The sequence below is a fragment of the Ursus americanus genome, chromosome 16, assembly GCF_024610735.1.
Source record: "Ursus americanus isolate L20-20 chromosome 16, mUrsAme1.1.p, whole genome shotgun sequence".
NCBI classification, from domain to species: Eukaryota; Metazoa; Chordata; class Mammalia; order Carnivora; family Ursidae; genus Ursus; species Ursus americanus.
In genome coordinates, this window is record NC_142142.1 from 235,182 (window position 1) to 260,294 (window position 25,113).

Sequence of the window (25,113 nt, forward strand, 5' to 3'; positions counted from 1 at the left end):
CAGTCAATAACAAATAATATTTTATTGTAAGTATGTCCCATATACATGTGTGAAGTAATATCTGAGGCATAGTTATACTAAAAATTATTTGTTTACTTGAAATTCAAATTTAACTGAATGTCATGTATTTTATCTACCAATCCTTGTGTATGACAAGGTAAGAATTAGTACTTCTTGTTCCATTTGTGCTTAACTCCATTAGAAATGGACCAGAGCAGGGATGCCTAGATGGCTCAGTTGGTTAAGTGGCCAATTCTTGGTTTCGGCTCAGGTCATGATCTCAGGGTCCTGGGATCCAGCCCGCATTGGACCACAGCAGTACTTACCATAAGCTAATATACTGTCCTTTTAGTGCAGACAGCTTTGCAGTTTTTATGAACGTCCTCTATAAATCTGTGACTTAGATTTGGTTTCACGGGAATTGGTTCATGGAAAAAATTTAGTCAAAATTGCCTTGTTCCATCTAAGTCATCTAAGGCTTTATTCCCCATCTAAGCTTTTATTACACGGTCATTCATAACGGCCTGACTTCCTTTTCCCTTCACAGATGAGTTCTCTTTCAAGGAGAAAAAAAAGAGCAGTAAAGGGGAAGGTTATCCCTACAAGATATTAAAACGTATTATAAAATCTCTATAATCAAAACAAGTGCACTAGCACTTGTGCGTGAAAAGACCAATGTAAAAGAATAGACAACTCACAAATAGACCTAAATTTGTGTGAGAACTTAATACATGCCTTTTAAAAGGGGACAAACAAGATAGGAGGGGGAAAGATGGACTAAATCATATTGGAACAACTGGAGAATCACTTGGTAAAAAGGATAAAATCAGATCTACCTTTCACATAATATGCCAGGATAAATCCCGGATGGGTCTAAGATTTAAATGTAATAAATGAAACCTTTTAACTACTAGAAGAAAATATGGGTGCATTCCTTTATAATCTAGAAGAGAAGAAAATCTTCCTAACTGTGATGCAAAATCCAGAAGCAATAAAGACATGATTGGTATCTTGATGAAGCCTACATTACATACATATCTTGACCTATTTGACCACATAAAAATAAAAAGGTTTGCATGGCCCCAAATCCCAAAGTCAAAAGACAAGTGATAAAGTGGGAAAAGGTATCTGCAATTTAAAACATAGACAAAGGGCTAATATACTTAATACATGAAGAGCTCTTAAACATAAAAAAAAATTAAACCACTGGGGAAAATGGACAAAACAATAGACAATTCACAACAAAAATGAAAATACCTCTTAAATATAAGAAATAAGCTCACTATCACTCATAATGAGAAAAATGAAAATTAAAACTAATTCTTGCTATACCACTTCTACAGATTGGCACAAATCGAAAAATATGACAGAATATTCTTTTAATCCAGGTGAACAGAGCACTCTCATACATTACTGCTGAGAATTCTTCCCATAGAGAGGACTTCGGTAATATCTGGCAAAAAAAAAAAAAAAAAAGTGAAATTACTTACATAAAAGATCATTCACTATTGAACTCTATGGGTAAAATTAATCATGTCCATCAAAACAGGCTCAGTTGAAAAAACTATGATAAATCCATATGTTGGAATTCTATGTAGTTGTCAAAAAAATGAGGTAAATCTTATTCTTTAATTACTCTTAATATTAAGTGATCTTCAGGATATATTACTAAGTGAAAAAAAAGAGGAAATCACCGAACTCTATACTTTGTGTAAGAATGGGGTGGAAAACACAAACATATTTTTACTTCTATTTATATTTGTGTGTGTTTGTATTTGCTTATATTTGCAAAAATCCTGTAAAGAAAGACCAAAATATTTAAATATAGGAAAAGGAGGTAACAGGGTAGAAGACTGGGAATGGGCATATTTCTCTAAATATGCCTTATTATGTAGTTCTAACTTTGGAAACAGAGAAAACTTTAACATTTCAAAAGTAAAGCTAAACTTAAGAAGCAATTTCTAAAAATAAAAAAACAAAATGAGGAATCACTAAAAGAAGAATTATTCCAAGGGCCTAGAACACAGCTATTTTGACTCTATATTTTAGTGATGCATATTCTAAGGACAAATAGAGCAGTAAGTACATGTAAATTTAACTCAGTAACCAAATTGTCAGTAGTAATATTGGTATTTTTATTTTGAATCTATTTCCTATACCTTATGATATAAATAATTATTTAATGTTATTAGGTAATAAGATTTTCAATGTGAGATTAAATAGATACAACTGTTAAAATCAATGTTATTTTTAAAATCTTGAAATATTAAATTTAAGTTAGGAATAGCAGTATGAACTCTAAATTGTTATTTTCTTTTCAAACATATATACTCTCAACATTTGCTGCAACATGGACGGCACTGGAGGAGATAATGCTAAGTGAAATAAGTCAAGCAGAGAAAGACAATTATCATGATTTCTCTCATCTATGGAACATAAGAACTAGGAAGATCGGTAGGAGAAGAAAGGGATAAAGAAGGGGGGGTAATCAGAAGGGGGAATGAAGCATGAGAGACTATGGACTCTGAGAAACAAACTGCGGGCTTCAGAGGGGAGGGGGCTGGGGGATTGGGATAGGCTGGTGATGGGTAGTAAGGAGGGCACGTATTGCCTGGTGCACTGGGTGTTATACGCAACTAATGAATCATCAAACTTTACATCAAAAATAAATAAATAAATAAAAATATTTTTAAAAACATATATTCTCAAAAAATAAACAAATAATAAATATATATTCCCCAGCTCTGTCCTCTGAAAAGGACTAGAAGTAATGACAATCCAATAGCTATGAAATACATCTAGCAACCAGATTGTGGTCTCTAAATACTATTCATTCCCCATTGAAAAGATCCAGAACTCCCTGGAGAAATGGCTGGTTCCAGGTCTGGAACAGTTAATATAGAAGATAAGCCAAGAAGGGACCAGAATGCAAGAAAGTTGTCTTGTCAACAAGATAATATGATATGGTTACCATTGGCCAAAGATGGAACTACACAACAAAAGTAATACCAAATGCGATTGATCAAGTATAAAAAACCCATAAATTTGTAGTTATACTAAAAAAATTTAAATTCCACACATTGGACATGATTGCTAGTAACTAGGTACCAACTCCTTAAAAGAAAGAATTTGGCATTTTTCTTCACTTTCCTGTATGGACAGTATTTCAAGGTAACCAAATACCCCTAGTTCATACGGAAAAGTTTTTTTTTTTTACAGAAATGACACTGATAAATAAATAATTAGAAAGTTACCATTTTTTTTTAAGATTTATTTATTTGACACAGAGACAGCCAGTGAGAGAGAGACAAGCAGGGGGAATGGGAGAGGAAGAAGCAGGCTCCCAGCAGAGGAGCCTGATGTGGGACTCGATCCCAGAACGCCAGGATCACGCCCTGAGCCGAAGGCAGACGTTTAATGACTGAGCCACCCAGGCGCCCCAGAAAGTCACCATTTTGTAATCCCTAATAAAATGGATTCAGACTACCATCCTAATGGATACAATTATTAGATAAATTATTGATGAGAACCCCAATGATCAATCTTAAAGTGGGACAAGCAGATATTGTGGGCTTCCTGATGTAACATGAAGCACACAACACCACCTACAAAGTATTTTTCCAGAAAAGTCTGATGGAGTCTGAATCTAATCAAACCTCTAAAGTCAAACTGCATTTATAGAAAAGATGGGCAGAAAAAGAACAAAGTAAAAGACACTACAAGGAAGAAAACAGATAAATCCAGAATGTAGGAATAGTCTATACAACAAGTGACCTAATGTGATAGTCTTTATGTGTCAATGTGGCCAGACTTTAGTGCCTAGTTATTTCAATCAAACACTAATCTAAGTGTTGCTGTGAAGGTATTTTGTATATGTAATTAAGTCCATAATCAATTGACTTTAAGTAAGGAAGATTATCTTATATAATCTGGATGGGTCTGATTGATCAGTTGAAAGAATTTAAGAGCAGAACAGAGGCTGTTCAGAAAAATTCTATCTGTGCCTAGTGGTTTCAGCTCATGTCCACAAGTTCCATTTCTATCTTGTCTTACCAGCTCTCCCAACTGAGTACCCAATTCTTTGCAATTAATCTCTTACTATATATCTCCCACTTGTTCTGTTTCTCTGGTTGAACCCTAATACACCCAGTTTCTTCAATAAGGTAATAGTATGAAAAAAGGAGGGGAGACGGACTGCTCTCAATTAAAAGAAATTTCAAATATAACAATCAAAATGTAATGAGAGTAAAAATTTACTATCTGTAAAAGACATATTTTAGATAATCTGGGAAATATAATCATGAACTGCCTGCTTCTAGACCTTGTTTTCCATGTAGCAGAGTGATAAACTGACCTGGGTTTTTCTTTCTGGGAGTAAACTTTGTCATTTCCCATTGGTCTGTCTGTGGAAACAAGGACCCAAAGACCAAGGTGGATAGCTCCCAGGATTGGATCAAGTACTCTCTATGTTGTTCTTGAACTTTCTGACTTCATTTCCCCTGGCCCTGTCAGTATACATTGGTTTGATCTTTCCTTGCATTATACATGATAATGGTAAGGTTTGAGTTTTTCACTTGCATAAGGAGAAATGTGACTTCTTTGCTCTGCTGTTATTAGGCTCTGCTGTATTAGGCTTTGCTCTGCTGTTATTAAACAGACTTCCAGCTGGAAGAGTTTAAAGGAGAGAGACAGCTGATTGATAGTATAAAAACACTGATGAGACAGGATGTGACAGCTAGGGAAGAGAATGTTAACTTGTCTCCTAGCCAAAAAGGTTGTCAGGGAAGTAGATTCCTCTGATTTCAGTAAGGTAGAAAGTGTTCAAAGGAAAAGGTAGAAAGTGTTCAAAGGAAAAGCAGATAATGGCAGAGGAGTTGTTGGCAGAAAAATGGGAATTCCTGAGGTCGAACTGAGATAGCGAAGGCAGAGAGGAAGCTAGACTGGGGTGGGTGAAGATGAGGTATGCCAAAGGAAAGTGGGCTATAAAGAGTTGCAGAGATCAGTGATCGTAGGACATAGCAATAAAGGACTGTGGGGGAGAGTGTTAGGAGGTGGTTTGGAATGACATGGTAATAATGGAGGTAGGCAGTATACAGAATGACTCTCCTCAAGATCCAGGTAGATCTTTGACACAATGGGATGGTAAAATCATCCATTTAAAATGAGTTCCCAAACACTGGAGTCCATTTTATTTATATATTCTGGCCTAATACTGAACACCAGCACCTTTATGGTATAGACTTAATAAAGCTAATGTTTTAAGTTGCTTGGTTTGGCAGCAAGATACAAGATGGGCCAAATAAATATGTTCAGGATAAGTTGATCGGATAAGACGTTATACTAATTTATATATATGTCAGATACCAAGGAATTTAGATTGAGATGATAGTATGGAATGGGTTAAGTCCAATAGTAGAAATATAATGCAGTAGATAAAACTTGAGGTTCTGAAATCAGACAGTGGATTTGAATCCCTGCTCTACTATTTATGAACTATGTGACCTTGGGCAATTTATTTAACCTCTCTAGGACCATTTTCTTTTCTATAAAACTGACATGATATTGGTATCTATCTTTCAGGGTTGTTGTGAGGCTTACATAAGATAATACATATAGAACACTTTTGGTACCTGGTACACACTAAAAACTCAAAAAAAAAAAGGATAAAAGAATAAAACAAGAAGAAATTATAAAGAAAGTACAGGATACCATGACAGAATGCTTTAGGAGACAGAAAGCAATCTCTTCATATGATTTAGCCTGGGAGACCAGAAGGAATACTGAAGCTCCTCTGATACGGAGATTGTTGAATTCAGGCGTCCATTACTGTGGTATATTCATTCCTCTGGGAGATACTCCATATAAATATGGAAATACAGGATTAGAACACTAATGAAGGATAACAATTGGTAATGCTGATTAGGAAATCATCTGAATACAGATGATAATTGAAGCTATGAGTGCCTGAGTTCCCCAAATTTTCAAATATAAAAGCAGAAAACAGAGGACAGAGCTTGAGAAGAAACAGCCAGAAAGGACCTAAAAACCACAAACTGTATCACCCTAGAAAATGATGAAGCTTTAATCTTAATTACAGGTGGCCAGTTGTTCCTCTGTATTCTATACTAATATAATTAAAAGAATTAATGTATTGAGGAAAAGCACTACACTAGTGGCCAGGAAATCTAGATTCTAACCCAGTTTAGTTAACTTGCTCTGTGGTCCTTAGGTCAATCACTTGTCATCTTTGGATCTCAGTTTCCTCATCTATAAATGAAGAATATTGGACCAAGTGATTTATTAGTTCTTTTAACTTCATGATTTTATGAACAAATTACAGGAAGTTCAAAATGTTTACAGTCCAAAATCACTCAGAGCCTTCCTCATATATTCCCACAGTCCTGTCACAGATGTTTAGTGACCTTACCAAAAGCAGGAGGCATTGGACATACTTTCCTAGAAAACGAGTTTCACAAGTCTCAAATTTTCCTAGTCTTCACTACAGGGCTGTGTTTACTACAATTTTATTGAAGCCTCTGTATTTTCATGGGCAAATACCTATGTAAAATATGAAAATCTGAGTATGTATTACAAGTTACAAGATTCATTACAAAAGGATCCATTTCTCTTAAAAAAGGATTAACTTTATGGTTTCTTCTTCCATAACTCTTGCTATTTATACTTTCGGTTTCCTACATTTTCCTACACCTTTTTTATATGTAAGAAAAATAAAGATTTCCTTAGCCAGCTACAACATAACTTCAGAATTCCTTCTAATCTCTTCTATTACAGTTTGTAAGATAATCCTTATTACTGTCTTATGGTTTTATATTTTAGTTAAATCATTATGCTTTGGCAAGTTCAGAAAAAAGCTATTGTGGTGAGAAGAAATTATCTAGAAATGTTGATAATAATACTAACTTTAAAATATTTTAATCTTGTAGTCTCTCCTATAGTGCAATCTTCACTACACTCTCCATGACGTATAAAAAGGACTACTTCAGTTTTATAAATTGAAAGCAATTTGCAGTGATTTTCTGACTCCCAGGCTCAGATTAGGCTGTAATGTAAAGCCTCCTAAAATTTAAATAGGTATGTTTTTCCCTCCCAACCTTATTGAGGTATAATTTGTATATATTAAACTGCATAAGATAAAAGTATACAATTTGAGAAGTTCTGACATATGTATACATCTGTGAAACCATCACTACGAGGGAGAAAATTAACATGTCTATCACTACAAAATATTTGCCCCTTTGTGATACTGCCCTCCCACCCATCTCCATGCCCCATTTTTCAGCCCTCCCATCCCACTGATCTGTAACCACTGATCTGCTTTTATCACTACAAATTGGATTTTCTAGAATTTTATATCAATGTAATCACACAGTATGTATTCTTTTTTGTCTGGCTTCTTTCACTCAGAATAACTATTCTGAGATTCATCCATGTTACTGAGTCTATCAACTGTTCATTCCTTCTTATTGTCAAAACCATTGTGTGGATATACCACAATTTGTTACTATTCACCTGTTGATGGGCATTTGACTTGTTTCTAGGTTGGGCCTATCACAAACAATGCATATTTATAGTCTTTGTGAGTAATACCTAAGAGTGGAATGGCTGGATCGTATGGTAGGTGCATGTTTAGCTTTTAAAGAAATGGCCTGATGAGGGAATGGAAGGCAAGCTGAGGACAAAGCAGAAGCTGACACCCTGCAACAACCCCCCCCCCCCCATGGGATATATGTGACATTCCTCAGGCACTCCTGGCTGCCCTAAAGGACAAACAGTTAACCTACAGATACCACAATCTTGCAAGACTTGAGTCTCCCTCAGTTTACAAATGTCTTAGCAGTTTATAAGAACAAAGCTATCAGTAACCTAGCTTCCAGAAGGGAATGTACGTAGACACAATCAAATTTCCTTACTACCTACAGCCCATTGACAAGTCCTTGAAACAGGCACGGTGACATTCCTCTAGGAACTCAGCCGCCTGGATGTTAATACTTTGCTAAGGGCAAAAGGCAGTCCTAGCCTGACCGCCTCCCCTCCACCAAGATCCTGTAAGTCTACTTTAACGTATAAAAATTCCTTTGGAAACTTCCTTTATCTCTAACCTCTCCCCCCCCCAAGATACTTGTTGGCAATCATCCCCCAAGCACATGGCCCACCAATATACATCTGAAGGGTCTCATGACTCAGGTTTTATTAGACGGTAATGAATGACCTTTTCCCAACAGTAGCTAGCCCCCTCAAAGTCCTGGAAACCTTGCTTCCAAAATTCCTTAGAGACTTACGCTATCCCTAACCCCCTCCCAACTTGAGGGTATATAATGGGCCATTCCTCATGACTCCAGAGCAGCTCTTTCTGCCCACGGGTCCTGTCCCCGTGCTTTAATAAACCACCATTTTGCACCAAAGACACCTCAAGAATTCTTTCTTGGTTGTTGGCTCTGGACTCCACCCCGCTGAACCTCACCTATATTCCACAACCTCATCATGGCCAAATTTCCATTTTAAGAAATGGTCCAATTTTCCAAAATAGTTACATCATTTTATATTCCCAAAATGCAGTATATAAAAACTCCAATTGTTCCATATCCTTGCTAACAATTCGTATGATCAGTCTTTTTAATTTTAGCTATTCTGTGATTAGGGTATGCGGTGATACCTTATTGTACTTCTACTTTGCATTTCCCTGATGACTAAAGATGCTAAGCATCTTCTCATGTGTTTATTTTGTCATCAATGTATCTTCTTTGATGAAGTTTAAATTTGTTTAAATTTGATGCCCAATTTTTAAAAATTGGGTTCTTTGCCTTCTTACTGACCTGAAAGAGTTCTAATTAGAAGTCCTTTATCAAATATATGCTTTGCAAATACTTTCTCCCAGTCTATGGCTTTCCTTTTTACTTTCTTTTTTTTTTTTTTTAAAGATTTTATTTATTTATTCGACAGAGATAGAGATAGCCAGCGAGAGAGGGAACACAAGCAGGGGGAGTGGGAGAGGAAGAAGCAGGCTCCCAGCAGAGGAGCCTGATGTGGGGCTTGATCCCATAACGCTGGGATCACGCCCTGAGCCGAAGGCAGACGCTTAACCGCTGTGCCACCCAGGCGCCCCTCCTTTTTACTTTCTTAAGTATGTTTTGAAAAGACGTTTTAATTTTGATAAAGTAAAATTTATTAATTTTTCCCTTTTAAGATTCAGGTTTTTTGTGCCATGTTTAAGAAATCTTTGCCAAATCCAAAGTAACTGAGTTTTTTTCTTATATTCTCATCTACGAGTTTTACAATTTGGAAAATTTAATTGATTTTCCTGTTTCTTCAACTGTAAAATGAAGGTATTAATAATATCTACCTCATAGCATTGCTATGAGGATTAAATTAATACCTTTGAAGTACTTAGAACAGGGCTTGTTCTAATGGTCAATAAATATTATCCGTTATTAGACGGCAGGATTAATTCCTCACAGGATAAATCTACAAATGATTGACGGACAAGTGTCCAAACATTAAGAATCATAAATAGTTTAATTTAGCTGCTAAGTAGCCTAATTTAGTTTCATCTACCCTAAGTAGTTTAAACCTGAGTCTAAACCCTTGCTCCGCCGTGTACTGGCTATGTAACTTTGAGCGAACCACTTACACAAGGGCAAGGCCTGGAAGGTGACCTAGTATGGTACGTGGTACACAACAGAGGCTTAGGGGCAGCACTACTATCACCAGCGTGTGTTGAGACTAACTGCTGCCATTTATGAGGGCTTACCGTTTGGGAGCCTTAATTACTTTCCCTACAATCTTCCACGCGTCTTAACCTAGCTGGGTGAGTGTAATCGGCCCCATCTCACGGTACAGGAACAAGATTACCTGTGTGTAGCTATGACGAGTGCGAGGCTGGAGGCCTAGTAAGTGGTGGCTCGGACTCCACCCTCGACCAAACCCGGGATTTACTGTCAGCCTTTGTCAACAGCTGCGCCCTCGACAGCTGCGGCGGAGATGGCGCCAGGAGAGGCGGCGGCCGGCAGGCGCGAGCCACGGCCGCCTCTTGGAGCCGCGCCTCAAGAAGCCCGCCAGACGAAGCTTCTCCAGCCGCCTCTTGGGCACGGCCCATTCCTGGGCCGCCACCCTCCCCTCTCAGACCGCCTCCGAGGCTCGGGCGTCGAAGGTCCTCAGACAAAGCGGCGCGAGAGCGGAGCTCAGGGTTGCCGCGAGAGGTCGGGCAACGCGTTTCCAGGCAACGCGCTGGGGGCGGGGCTTCTGCGTCACTGAGGCGCGACCCGGTCGCAGGCCGAGCCCGCGTCGCCGCCGCCTGCGGATCTGAGCTGCGGGCTGAGGCGGAGCTGCTACCGCCGGAAGCGCGATGCCTTGAACCTGGGGTGAGCTGCGCGGTGTTGTCCTTTCGCCGTTTCCCTTCCTTGTTGCTCCAAGACCCTAGGGCTGGGAGGAGAAACACCCGCCAGTCCCCGGCTGCCGAGAGGCGCTTCTTTGAGGAAACAGTTCTGGCCCCGCCACCCTTTCTAGGCCTCGGCTTAGGGCGCAGCGCTGGCTTGGGAGGCCCTTCGTGGACGCTTCGTCCCTAACCCGACAGTTTCCAGTAACCGGGTCTGCAGATGGCTTGTCCCGTTGGATGGGTGATTCTGGGGAACCAGGAGAGAGTTTGTCCTCCTCGAGCTGGGAACCGCGTTTGAATATTGCCGCCGGCGCAGCCAGTGGGCCAGCGGACGTAGCTGTTGGTTAGAAGTGCAGGTGCGCTTAAGGAGGAGCAGAGGCTGCTAGGGTGGCCAGAGGGTGGCGAGTGTGCTTAGCAAACACGCCGATGCTGCAGAAACCTTGTGTGCCCCTGCCGCACTGGACACGGAGATTAGAAACCCTTGCCTCGGGCGATAGCGCAGAAATGGCCAGGTCGGTCTGCTTAGATGGGGTTGCGAAATTACCTTACACTGCCAGTCTTCCCAAAGGGCTTGCCTGGTCGAACCAGCTACCTTGGCTCCGTCGGAGACAAAAAGTTACCTTGCTAATAATTGTAGTAACTGTTCCTGGAAAGGAAGCCTTCTGTGTTAGCTTTTGCAGTGATTTATTGTTATGTGTATCATGTTACAAAATGTGGATTTACTGCTGTTATTCAAATTTATCCCTAGCCCTTTTATTAAATTTCAGCCTACGCTCATATCCCAACCTGCCCTATTTCATGTTGCCATATGATTTAGTTCTTTCCTCTGGTGGATTTATAAAGCTGCCTTAACACTTACTATGCTTTGTAAGTCTTAGATCTTCTGCATAAAGTTATTCTTTCCCAGCTCTCTACAGCCCGTTCTTGCTAGAAAATAAGCTCCATCCCATTCAGAATTTCATCTGGGCTATGAGGTCCCGGGGATCAACGATCCTAATCAGTAACCTCTATACTGAAGTCATTCCTAAGCCATGATGCTTTCTGAATTAAGAGCTCAAAAGTAGTATCGGTTTTTCTCCTTTCCTTTGATTCTGCCTGACTGCGGTTTCTAAGTAGTTTCCTGGAGAATGTGATCCTATATTTCCAAAATGTGTTGTCATTTGGTGTAAGTGAACGGTGTAGGCTGATCCTTCTTACTTCATGTCTAAACACTTAACACACTTCCCTTCCCCTCCTCCCAAAAAGGCAGGGAAGGTCCAGAGAGAGTTCCTACAAGTCTAGTTAGTATGTTTTTCTCAATATGAAATGTATTTAGTAAACACAGCAATGCTATCAGAAATCCATAGTCTTCGTCTCAAGTACTCTCTTTTTGTAGTTTTTCTTTCTATAATTTTTTTTTTTCTAATTAAGTGCTTGCCCAGAACAAGCATTCCAGCTCCTATAGTAACTGGTCTAATTGTTTCCTTATGAATCTGTTAATAGCTGCTATTAATTTCTTGTCTTGCAGAACAGCTGATACCTACTTACAGATCTAGAGTTTGATTAAGCAGTGAGTAATAAAATAAATAGTACCAAAAAGGATCTAGTTTTTAGAACTTAGTTTTTACCACTAATGTTAAAGCTGACTTAACAATGAGAGTAGTTGATTATTTCAATTATAAATATCATTTTTGTAAGTAAAAAAGTTGATACAAAAATTCATGGAGAACAGATTTCGGAGAGGTTTTCTAAATATGACAGCACTTGTCACGTAGTCATTTTACTGTACTTTCAGGCTTCTTAACTTTGCTTTAATCCTTTTATGAATGGATATGGTTTAAACATTCATGGAGGTTTTTTGCTTTGTTTTGTTTTTTGTTTTGCCGGTTACCCATGATGTGATTTTTATATCTTTGTAATGAATATTTGAACTACAACAATTCATTTGTTAGAAAAATAAGTGATCAAGTGAATGTTACCACCCACTCGAGAATGTGGCATTTTTGGAATCCTTGATATTCTTATGAGTTTCAAAATAACATTCGTTCTTTATTTAGAAAATCCTTCAATCCTGGTTTTTCGAAAGCACATTACAGGCATACCTTGGCGATAGTGCAGGTTCAGTAACAGACCACCATAGTGAAGCGAATATTGCAGTAAAGCAAGTCAAATGAATTATTTAGTTTCCCAGTGCATATAAAAGTTATGTTTACACTATACTGTAGTCTACTAACTGTGCATTATGTCTAAAAAAACAATGTATATACCTTAATTTAAAAAATACTTTATTGCTAAAAAACGCTAACCATCATCTGAGCTTCCCGCAAGTCGTAATTTTTTTTTGCTGGTGGAAGGTCTTGCCTCAGTACTGATGGCTGTTGACTGATCAGGGTGGTGGTTGAAGGTTGGGGTGGCTATGGCAATTTCTTAAACTAAGACAGTAATGAAATTTGCCTCATCAATTGACTCTTGCTTTCCTGAATGATTTCTCTCTAGCCTGTAATGTTATCAAAATTGGAGTCAGTTTTCAAATTGACTTCTCAAATCCTGTCACTCCTTTGCTAAGTTTATGTAATATTCTAAATCCTTTGTTTTCATTTAAACAGTCTTCACAACATCTTCACCAGAAATGGATTCTATCTCAAGAAACCACTTTCTTTCCCATCCATAAGAAGCAATTCCTCAGCCACTGAAGTTTTGTCGAGATTGCAGCAATTCAGTCCCATCTTCAGGCTCTACTTCTAATTCTCATTCTCCACCACATCTGCAGTTATCTCCTCCACTGAAGTCTTGAACCCCTCAAAGTCATCCATGAGGGTTAGAATCAACTTCTTGCAAACTTCTGTTGACACTGATATTTTTACCTCTTGTCATGAATCACGAATGTTCTTAATGGCATCTAGAATGGTGAATCATTTCCAGAAAGTTTTCATTTGACTTTGCCCAGATCCATCAGAGGAATTGATATCTGTGGTGGCTATAGCCTCACAAAATGCTAACAAATAAGACTTGAAATTACTCCTTGATCCATGGGCTGCAGAACGGATGTTGTGTCAGCAGGCATGAAAACAATATTAATCTCACTGTACATCTCCCATCAGAGCTCTTGGGTGACCGGGTGCATTGTCAATGAGCAGCAATAATTTGAAAGGAATCTTTTTTTCTGAGCAGTACGTCTTTGCAGTGGGCTTAAAATATTCAGTAAGCCATATTGTAAACAGATGTGCTATCATCCAGACTTCATTGTTCATTTTTAGAGCATAGGCAGAGTAGATTGAGCATAATTCTTAAGGGCCCTAGGATGATCAGAATGATAAATGAGTGTTGGCTTCAATTTAAAGTCACCAACTGCAGGGGCACCTGGGTGGCTCAGTAGGTTAAGCGTCTGCCTTTGGCTGAGGTCATGATCCCACGGTTCTGGGATCGAGCCCCATGTCAGGCTCCCGACCGAACAGGGAGCCTGCTTCTCCCTCTCCCTCTTCCTCTGCCAACAGCCCCTGCTTGTACTCTCTCTCTCCCTCTCTCAATAAATAAATAAAATCTTTAAAAAATAATAATGAAGTCACCAACTGCATTAGCCCTTAATAAGAGAGTTAGCCTGTCCTTTGAAGCTTTAAAGCCAGGCATTGACTTCTTTCTAGCTATGAAAAGTCCTAGATGACATCTTCTTCCAATAGAAGGCTGTTTCATGTACACTGAAAGTCTGTTGTTTAGTGTAGCCACCCTCATGACTTATGTGAGCCAGATCATCTGGATAACTCGCTGCAGCTTCTATATCAGCACTTGCTGCTTTACTTTGCACTTTAATGTTACAGAGATGACTTGTTTCCTTAAATCTCATGCACCAGCCTCTGCTAGCTTCAGACTTTTCTTCTGCAGCTTCCTCACCATACTCAGCCTTCGTAGAATCGAAGGGGGTTAGGACCGTGCTCTGGATTAGGCTCTGGCTTAAGGGAATGGTGTGGCTGGTTCAATCCTCTATCTGGACCACTAAAACTTTCTCCATATCAGCAGTGAAGCTGTTACACTTTCTTACCATTTGTATTTTCCCTGGAGTAGCACTTTTAATTTCTTTCAAGAATGTTTCTTTTGCATTCACAACTTGGCTAACTAGTGCAAGAGGCGTAGCTTTTGTCCTATTTCAGCTTTCGGCATGCCTTCTTTACTAAGTTTAATCAGTTCTAGCTTTTGACTTAAAGTGAGAGACGAGTGACTCTTCTTTTAACTTAAACACTTAGAGGCTATTGTAGGGTTATTAATTGGCCTAATTTCAATATTCTTGTGTCTCAGGGAATAGGGAGGCTAATGGAGAAGGAAAAAGACGAGGGGAACAGCTAGTCCATGGAGCAGTCAAAATATACACAACATTTATCAATTAAGTTTTCTGTCTTATATGGGTGCCATTCATGGCACCCCAAAACAATTACAATAGTAACCTCAAGGATCACTGATCACAGATTACCATACAAATATAATAATAATGGAAAAATTTGAAATAATATTGCAAGAATTACCAAAATGTCTCAAGAAACGAAGTGAGCAAATGCTTTTGGAAAAATGGCACCAGTAGACTTGCTCCATGCAGGGTTGCCACAAACCTTCAGTTGGGGGAGTGGGGGTAGAGGCAATATTTGTTAAGCACAGTAAAGCCACGTGCAATAAAATAAGACGTGCCTTTATATCCTGCCAGAAAGGACTAAATTATAGGTGGCATAGTAGTATGAGAGCTGCTAGTTCTTTGAAATCTTTTGACAGGAGATTTATCTTTTGCTGAATTCTATGCCAGTAGTTTGCAAATTATATTCCTCTGCTATATTACTGTTCCATGATCTGGAGGTAATTATTTTGATAATATCAAATAATGAATATTTCTCAATTTTTGTACACATTAATTTAGTGATACATTTTTACAATTTTATATTTTTTCTTTCATGTATTTTTAAAATTTCAACTTCTCTTCAAGTGATTACTAGGTGAATGAACAAATTAGCAAGAGTCAAAAGAATACTAAGTGAACAATATTTTTTAAAAACCTGTCAACAGTATTTACTGTATCTGTTCATAAACATTTATTGTATGCTTATTTATCTACCAGAAGAGAGAACACAGCTTCTATCCTCAGGAAGCTCACAGAGGGGGGTTGGTCAAGTGACCTAACTGATGATGTGTGCTATTTTATGAAAGAATGTGCAGAGTCACTGAAGAGGGACACTGAAAAACCAGTGGCGGGTGACTGGAGTGTGTCCACAACAGACTGTTTTTGTGAACACGCACCCTTGGTTTTGGTTTTATAATGCACATAGATCACAGAGCTATGATGGATATGCTAGTGATGGATATTAATATTTATCATTATCACTATTTTATGGTATTCAAAATAAAGTGTAAATTCCAGGCCCTATCCACTGAACCAGATTGAGAAGCACTGCCCAGGCTCTCTTAGTGTCTAAATAGTGTCCCCTTTTAATCAGAGGAATTACAGTGATTAGGTTTCCCAGATACCAAATGCGGTTACAGGATAAATTAATATGCTGCCTCAAATTATAAACCTTATTCAGAATTAGGGCATCAGATCAAAACAATGCAGAAACAAAAGGGACCATCTTCTAACTCAAATAAATGGCCTTGGCTGCTTTTTAATATCTATTTGGTAGGCACATTGGTTAAATTATCTCTACATATTTTACACTAAATATTAAGATCATTTATTTCAAACGTTTAATTTTTTCTTTGTTAAGCAATGTAGATGTAATTTAAAGTTTTCAGTCTGGTTGATTAGAATTTTTTATTGTATTTGGATTGGATTGGTACAGAAAAGCTAGAGAGAATTTAACTTTCACTTTGGGATGAAACACTAGGTTAGAAGTCACCTACTCTCTCACCCAAGCAAAAATCTTCTGTAAAACTTATTCATTAGATGAATTTCTAGTCTTTATTTAAACACCTCCACACTTCCAATGAAAACAAATTGACATGCAAGATAGCCCTTAATACCTTTGGATAATTGTGGATGATACGAACTTCTTATTTGACCTGAATTTGCCTAATTTATACTTACTGGCCATTCTTTTCACTGTAATTCTGTAAAATAAATCTTACTTCCTCTTCTACATGAAATCTCTTCAAATGTTTGAACAAACCTATTGGTTGTTACTGAATTATTATCTAGAATTAATCACTTTGTTTCCTTTTCTAGAGCCATAGCATCTTGTATACTCTTCTAGTTATGTTCAAATGATTAATGCCCTTTAAAAGTGTGACTGCTTAGGGGTGCCTGGATGGCCCAGTCAACCAACTCTTGATTTCGGCTCAGGTCATGATCTCAAGGTTGTGAGATCAAGTCCCGTATCAGGCTCTGGGCTAGGCATGGAGCCTGCTTAAGATTTCCCCTCCTGTTCTGTCCCCGCCTCCCTTCCTTAAAAAAAAAAAAAAAAAAAAAAAAAAAAAAAAAAAGCAGCTTTAACTGCCTAGAGCTGACTACAGTACTTCAGTGTGGTAGACCCGTTACAGAGCACAATAGGACTAGGGTCTTGCTCTGGACATCTGCTTCTAGCAAGAGTTTAGGACTATTTTAACATCTTCTTGTCCTTATTTTACTGCTCACTTATTTTGACTAAAACCCTCAGACTTTATATTTTAACTGCTTTTAAGCACATCTTATATATGTGTTTTTGTGCAGTTGGATTTTCAAAACATTCAGGATTTAACTTTTAGTCATATTTGACATAACTTACTCCATTTCAGAAAATCATCATCAATTTCAGTCTTGATCTTAGTACTCAGTGGATACAACTCATTCATACAATTTTAGCCATCCACTTCGATGGGTAGGCTTGCAGGCTTGTTTCAGGTCATCAGTAAACGGTAAACAGACCATCTCTTGGTACCAGTCTCCCTCTCCTTCTGCTTTAGTCACTGTAGCCTTTTCTTATTACCTCAAAGGCACCATGCTCCTTCCTACATTAGACACTTTCTATAACCTCTACCTGAAATGCCCTTTCCTCTCCATGCCTCTGCCCCTATTTGGCTAACTCTAACTGATCTCAAATAAAATGTTGTTTGCCCAAGGATTTCCCTGACACAACACTAGGTCAAGCCTCCCTTTTATAGGCTTTTGTAGCACTCTGTACTTGTTTGGCTTAGCTTTTCTCATCTTACAATTACGTATTTATTGGTGTGATTGTTATCTCTTCCCCCACTGTATCATATGCTCCATAATGGCAAGAACCGTGTTTCTTTTGCTCACTATTCATGTACCACAGTGGCTCCCCAACACCAGTTTACAACCCGAACTCCTAATGATGTTTTTACACATTTGAATTAGAACAAAATAAGGACAAAATGTACATGTATATGTGTAGTATATGTCAGTTTGAAGTTGCTGCCTTCTTGGGAAAGACTTATTTTAATATTCTTCTACTTTTCATATTACAAATGGCTCTTTTTAAGTTTTTTGTTAAGTTTTGGGGATATTTTGTCTATTTTTGGAGACTGTCTCTACTCAGAATAAAAATAAATATGCAAACCATGGTACTTTGATATTTTACTAGACTGTCAAACCAGAAACCACTGATGTTGAATACCCTAGAGACCATCTCTAAACTAAGATCTTTCTCTTTGGATACAGTTGCTATGAATCCACTAGGCCATATTTAAAATACATAATTTCGCCTGAGAGATTTTTTTGGTGACCTGGATCTTCCTCAACAACTTCCTTTCATTTATCTCTGTAATATAATATTTATTGTTGCCAAGTAGGCTCAGATTCAAAACAGTAATTGTTGGGTTTTCTTTTTTAGTATAATAGTACTTTTCCTTCATTTAATGTGACTAAAAGAATAAATCTCAGTACAGTAACCTAAATTTTAATACCAAATTTATTTAATACTAAATAAATACAGTAACCTAAATTTTAATACCAAAAGCAAATTTACATATTGTTACTGAAAACTCTTATTGTAAATGGTTTTATATTTTAAAGTTATACATATTTTATGCTTTAGAATTAGAGCTTTATTATTTTTTAATTAAATAATAAAGCAGATTTCCTGGCAAACATTTCCTATAAAATTATTACTATTTAACCTGCTTTATATGAGTGTTAATTTGTGTGCAATAAAAATGATAGTTTTTGGTGAGTAGATAAAATGGAATTTCTTGGGACAGGGGATCAGATTTTTTTAATTGTAATTCTTTTCTTTTTTAAGATTTATTTATTTATTTATTTTAGAGAGAGAGTGCGTGTGCAAGCGAGTGCCCTCACATGCAGGGGTGGGGGCAGAGGGAGAGAGAATCTCAAGCAGAGTTCCGGCTGGGGAGCCCGAGGCAGGGCTGATCTCACCACCCTAAGAAAGTGACCCCAGCTGAAATCAAGAGTGGTCAGTTCAATCTACTGAGCCGCCCAGATGCCCCTGCTTTTTTCTTCTTCTAACTTTATATTACAAAAAAACCCTGTTAGCTATGTGACTTTGTTACTTTAACCTCTCTGTGCTTATTTCCTTGACTATCCTGTTTCTTCATCTATGAAATGGTTATTATGGAGATTTGAATGACTGAGTTCGTGAATACATGTAAAGTGCTTAGAAGATTGTGTTCTTAGAAGATCACAATGGGAATGATCGAAAGTAGTAGTAGTAGTGTTTGTGCTGAATAGGGATTTTCATATTAAGTTACAGAATAAGTCAGCATAGACAAAAATACTAAAACTTTATTTTCTATTTTAACCATATTCTCAATACTTGATATTCTGATAAATCATTATTTACCAAAGGAAAAAACTTTGTAAAATAAACACATTCAATTCTTCTCTAGCCACAATTCATAGACTTATATCTTTCAAGACTTTAGTTGTTAAATAAATGTTTTGTGATTATATTTTTAAGGAATTCAATAACTTATTGATCTATATTGATAGTAAAGTATTAAAGTAGTGATCTAGCCTTTTAACTAAAATGTCACCATACTTAGAAAACAAATTATATAAACTCTAAGTTTAAAACACCTGGGGAAGTTAGAAAGCAAAAGTCCTTTTTTTTTCCTAAGCAGAAAATGGAAGGTGGTTAAATTATTTAATATTTTAATTTTCTTAGGTTTTCAAACCAAAAACCTGTTTAATTTGCATATATTTTATAATTAGAAGTAAGTTACACATTTACAAATAAAGTAATTCAACAACAAATGTTATTTGGCTGATGTAATTATATCATGATTATATATCTTGGTAGTGGTCAAGAACATGAGCAGTAGAATCTGAAAACATAAGTTCAAAGTTCACTTCAACCACTTACCATTGTAGGTAAGTTACTTAGCTCTATTTCATTTTTTGTAAAAGTAGAAATATAATAATGCCTACCTCTTAGGGTTATTGTAAGAAATAAATGTGGTAATATATGGGAAGCCCTTAGTAGTCTGACACATGGTAAGTAGTCAGGAAATGTGCCTGGGAAAATTATGTAAACAAGCTTCCTATTAAATACAAGCACTTAAAGGCCTCTGTGTGTGTGTGTGTGTGTGTGTGTGTGTGTGTGTGTGTGTGTAATGGTTTTGAATTGGCAAAATTAGAGGAATTAGAAGTTTACCACCCTAATAATAACATAAGTGAATTGTTTTTTCATTTAGCTATCTGATCTTAAAAAGTAGAAGTATAGGGGCACCTGGGTGGCTCAGTAGGTTAAGCATCTGCCTTCGGCTCAGGTCACGGGTCCTGGGATCGAGCCCCGCATCAAGCTCCCTGCTCAGTGGAGAGCCTGCTTCTCCCTCTCCCTCTGCCACTCCTCCCTGCTTGTGCTTGCACTCGCTCTCTCTCTCTCTCTGTCAAATAAATAAATAAAATCTTTTTAAAAACTTATTTAAAAAATAAAAATTTGGTCTTTTAAATAAGTTCCTCCTTAGATTCATTTAAGTCTACTGAACTCTCACTTAAAGGTATTCCTAGTTTTTCTTGAAGGGATGAGTATATTGCTGCTTTTATTGTGTATATAAAAGTAACTTTTGTATATATTTGACAGATAATTATGTGAAGCAACACTGTTTCTGGATTTCAAGACATCCTTTCATCATGGGACAGCAAATTTCAGATCAGACACAGTTGGTTCTTAACAAGTTACCAGAAAAAGTAGCAAAACATGTCACATTGGTTCGAGAAAGTGGCTCCTTAACTTACGAAGAATTTCTTGGGAGAGTAGCTGAACTTAATGATATGTAAGGCTTGCTCTTTTTCGTTTTATTTTTTCTCCCTGACATATGCCCCACATGCCATGACCGTCTAAGAGGTAACCAGAAATATTGATTGGTAAGACTGAATGTCTCAGCAGCAGTTAGCAAATATATATTGAGTACGTACTACAAGACTTGCTATGTGGCTATTTTAAAACATATAATAGGAACAAAGAAACCAAATGAACTTAAAATTGAATTTTAAACACAGGCTTATAAATCGATTCTTGTTTGAAAGCACTAAAGGGACGCATAATAGAAGAGAATAAGCCAATTAGCCACTCTAGAAAAAGGTTCCTGGGATACTCAAAGGGCACTCAGGTTTCTATACATCAACCAATTCATCTGGTTAATAAATAAATCTTCTGTGTTTGTTCACTGAGCATTATTTTTGCCAGAGAAATATATAAATAGTAATAATTCGTCGCCACTGAAGAATAAGGTATTTTGTTTATTAATATTTTCTAATTAGATACCGTCTTTAAATCTCTTTAACTCTGGAATAGATTTCTAAGATTGAATTTAAGTTCCTTTGCCTTCTTAAAGTGCATATCTACTAGAACTACGCCTTTTCTTTGTGAATTTATTCTTTATTATACCGATTTTTATACTAATCTGTGTAGAAGCTATTAAAATAGAATCTACTATTATTATCCAGTCATGAAGAATAAAGAATGTCTTAAAAGTGAGTTATCTTAGAAGATAGTTTCTTTTAGAAACACTGGATTTCCTCTGAAACTAATAATGCATTATATGTTAATTAATTGAATTTAAATTTTAAAAAAGAATTTAAAAGATAAAAAGAAATATTGGATTTCATTCATTAAAAAAAGAAAGAAAGAAATCCTGTAGGGATATATGGATGGATCCTGTATGAATATACATATAAATTCATAGAAAATGAAATGTAAGTATACACACTGTTTCTGGGAAATCGGTGGAAAAGAGGGCGGTGAAGAGAGATTGTACATTTTACTGTGTATATTTATGTATTGTCTGATCTTTTATAATAAAAATGTAGCCATAAAACTCCAGCATTTTACTTTTTTCTTTTTTTAGATTATCCAAATGGTAGTATTTGAGGCATTACTTCTGGTACCATATTCTTAAGGAGTAAAAATAGATAAAGAATTTAATAGGAGCATGAATGGAATGCTTTTTTAAGTTTATTGTTTTGACTCTTATGAAGAGTAATCAATGACATTTACCATCCCTTTAGAATCTTGAAACTACCAGATAAATTATGTCATACGTAGGGATGCACAAGCTAAGCTTACTGTGTAATACAGAAATAATGGTAAAGAATATCTTCCTTTTATTTATTTAGCGTAGGACGTTGACTGGATTTGGTTCTTAAAACGGATTTCCATGGGTCAGAGTTGGGCATTTCACAAGGGCAATGCCGTCTGAGAATTATAAAGTTAAACCTATACAGAAGCAGCATGGCTTGATAGCTAGAAAACAGCTGGGAACTGCCACAGATGAATTACTTTCACTGGCAGACTTTGCTACCCAGGGCTAGTTGCTTCATTTTCAGTGGCCTCTATTTAGCTGTCCGTCATTTAGTTCTAAGGTGACATCCCCACTGGTGCTCAGAGAGAAATGGATTAATGATAAAAGGGAGCCACAATATTTAAGTATATCTTTGATCTAATTTAAATTGGCATTAATGGGAAGATATTGAATTACCTTCTAAAAGTTATATTTTTATGCTAGAATCCTGTGACTCTCTAAATTAAAATTACTCTGCTGGAGGAAAACTGCAAAGCTGTATTTAAGGTGTCTCAAAATCATTTGCTTTGATCCAGTCCCAAATTATTAAAAAAAATTTTTTTTCAAAGAGGTGTATGTTATTGTTTAAATTAGAACCCAACCAAGAGCAAGATTTTTTCACACTTTATACATCCGAGGTAATAATCAAAATGTGGATAAGTGAAACCAGCTAAACTTTTTCTTTAAGTATCTGATTCCTTGGGCATGTTTTTTCTAGATGTCTTTGTTAAGCATTTAAAAACCAGTGAGATAGGACATAAAAAGATTTATAAATATTCTGTCAGCTATGCTGTTGATGTTAAAAACTTAGTTGTATGTTTATAATCAAAACATTCTCTATCCCTGTGTTTTAAGAATCTGTTATGATTGTTATTGTTATTTGTCTCTGTATTTTCTTCAAATTTTCTTCTCTGTTTTAAAGTGTTTCTTGAATCTCGTTTCATAACTCCATTATTTTATAAGACTTTGCATAAAATTAACAAATGTGTTTTCGCTTTTCAGAACTGCTAAAGTGGCTTCTGGCCAGGAGAAACATCTTCTGTTTGAGGTACAACCTGGGTCTGATTCCTCTGCCTTTTGGAAAGTGGTTGTACGTGTGGTCTGTACCAAGGTGAGAATGATAGAGACTTCCAACTCTGAACTTAAATTCTTTTGGTGACTAGAGCCACATTTAATACTATAGTATAGTAGAAATAAATGCTAATAATTTGCTAATTATTAACAATTATTAACATTTATTTGTAAAACTGTGTAAGACACAGTTTTGTTAGTGTTATTGCCTTCCAGTTTAACTGTTTGAATCTCATTGGTTATATAGTTGCCATATAGCAGAGATTTTTATAATAAAAGGAGGTGGTAGTAACCTCTTATCCTTAATCCTCTCTTTTCAAATTTTAGCTGGCTATGAAATCCTGAGGTAACACCCTGCTTAGCTCTAAGACGACACCTTAAAAATTAAGGTTATCTTAGGAGATCATTTCTTGTAAGAAGAATAATTTCATTCACTTAATAATTTAAAAATCCATTAGAAAGATTTGGGTATTTTTAGGTTTTGTGTTTTGGTTTTTGTGTGGTTTTTGGTTTGTCTTTGTTTTTAGAAATTTTTAGTTATAGAGTGGATTTTTCACCATCAGTGCACTGTCTTTTTTTATATATAATTTTTATTTTGTTATATTAGTCACCATACAGTACATCGCCAGTTTTTGATGCAATGTCTTTTAGCTGGTTTTTAAATTTTAGATAATTGAATATATCGACTATGCTAAAAAATATAATGGCAGCTATCATAGAGTATGACTAAGACTCATCCACCAATGGGTAGATTAGAAAGGTGGTTATTAACCTTTTTGAGGCCACAAACCTTTTGTTGAAAATAAAGGAATAAATTTTACTAGGCCTTCTCCTACCCTAGCTCCTGCCCTAAAATAAACAATAAAACCATCCATATGCATGTAAACAATAAATTGAGCATTCATGAATGCCCTGAATTCCATTCCTGATTAACCCATAAAGAACTACTGGGTAAGGATATTTTTTCTTTTGTGTCATGGACCCCGGGGGTTACCCTATGCCATGTTTTCCCAGTGGGTCAATTGCCAGTAGTATGCTTTAAGCGTAGAAGGATTGATTATGGATATTTGATCAAATTAGATGTTCTAATCAATTTAACTAGTAAAAGAACTTTAAAGAGTTCGGGGAAGCAAGGACAGAGAGATGTTAATTCCAGACTTGGCTAAGTGCCTGAAGGTGAATGGCACTTGTTAAAGTTTACAGTTGATTTAGAGAGAATACACAGCATAATTTAATACAATTCAGCTGGGTCTGTCCACACTAAACATTTACTTAGTTGATTATTTTTAAAAGTCCAAATGTTAAAGAGCAATATAATAGCTGTCAGAAAACATCATTAAAAAATTTTGCATTACTTATCACAGAGGTAGCTAATAGTAGTACTAGTGTGGGCGGCAGTGTAACTTTATGCAGTGTGTAATGTGTTACAAATCATAGTAACAGAGCACACACTGAAACACTGAGAACTTGATCTGACATCCTGTTTGTTATTTATACTTTGATTCCTAGACTCAACACTTGTATACCAACCACATATTTTTTTTCATTTTCTGGTTTTTTTGCTTGTTTTTGTTATCGGGTTTATATTTATGTTAAATTCATTAGGGTTTTTTCTTTTTACAGTGTTATAAATACACATACTCTCAAAAGAACTCTGGGAATCTGCAACTTTTGACTTTGCAAAGGAATAAAGTAAACAAGAAATGAAGAATGAGCTAAAAACTTGTAAAATTCATTCAGATAGGCTCAGTATCTCCCATACTCCCATCATCTCACAGCTGCGAATTTACACTGCACATAATGTTGAGGACTATTTGAAAGTCAACTTCAAAGGACACAAGGGTGAATTTATAAGAACTCTAGTCACAAAGGTGGTTTCTGAAAAACATACATTCTGACTCCTTTTCTTGCCTTCTCCACAGTAATTAGCTCTCTGATCTTGTCAATTTTACCTCTACTGGGATTCATTTCCAGTTTATCCATAAGACAAATTCCATGCCGTCTAGGAGACTGTAACTATAGTTCATGCTCCTCTTCTCATCCAGATTACCTTAGATTCGTGATTAATCACCACATCTCCAGATTCTTCTCTTAATTCTAACTAAGATAACCTTTCTAAAGCACAGCTCTCATCAGATCACTTTCCTGCTAAAAACTCCTCAGCAGTTCTTCAGTGACTACAA

At 36.7% G+C, this 25,113-nt stretch overlaps 2 protein-coding genes across 2 annotated transcripts in view; one reads left to right on the forward strand and one right to left on the reverse strand.

Annotated features, from left to right (window-relative positions):
- The window catches only part of LOC123786575 (uncharacterized), a 211,407-nt gene extending 200,236 nt beyond the window's left edge, over window positions 1-11,171 (reverse strand). The window contains exons 1-2 of the mRNA XM_087868515.1: window positions 11,166-11,171; window positions 9,871-10,579 (exon numbers count right to left, since the gene is read on the reverse strand). Coding sequence (XP_087724641.1) covers window positions 9,881-10,579; window positions 11,166-11,171 — 705 coding nt within the window. The 3' untranslated portion in view covers window positions 9,871-9,880. The remainder of the gene's footprint in view (window positions 1-9,870; window positions 10,580-11,165) is intronic.
- The window catches only part of RNF141 (ring finger protein 141), a 30,480-nt gene continuing 15,639 nt past the window's right edge, over window positions 10,273-25,113 (forward strand). Inside the window, exons 1-3 of the mRNA XM_045788872.2 lie at window positions 10,273-10,379; window positions 20,380-20,572; window positions 22,862-22,970. Coding sequence (XP_045644828.1) covers window positions 20,430-20,572; window positions 22,862-22,970 — 252 coding nt within the window. The 5' untranslated portion in view covers window positions 10,273-10,379; window positions 20,380-20,429. The remainder of the gene's footprint in view (window positions 10,380-20,379; window positions 20,573-22,861; window positions 22,971-25,113) is intronic.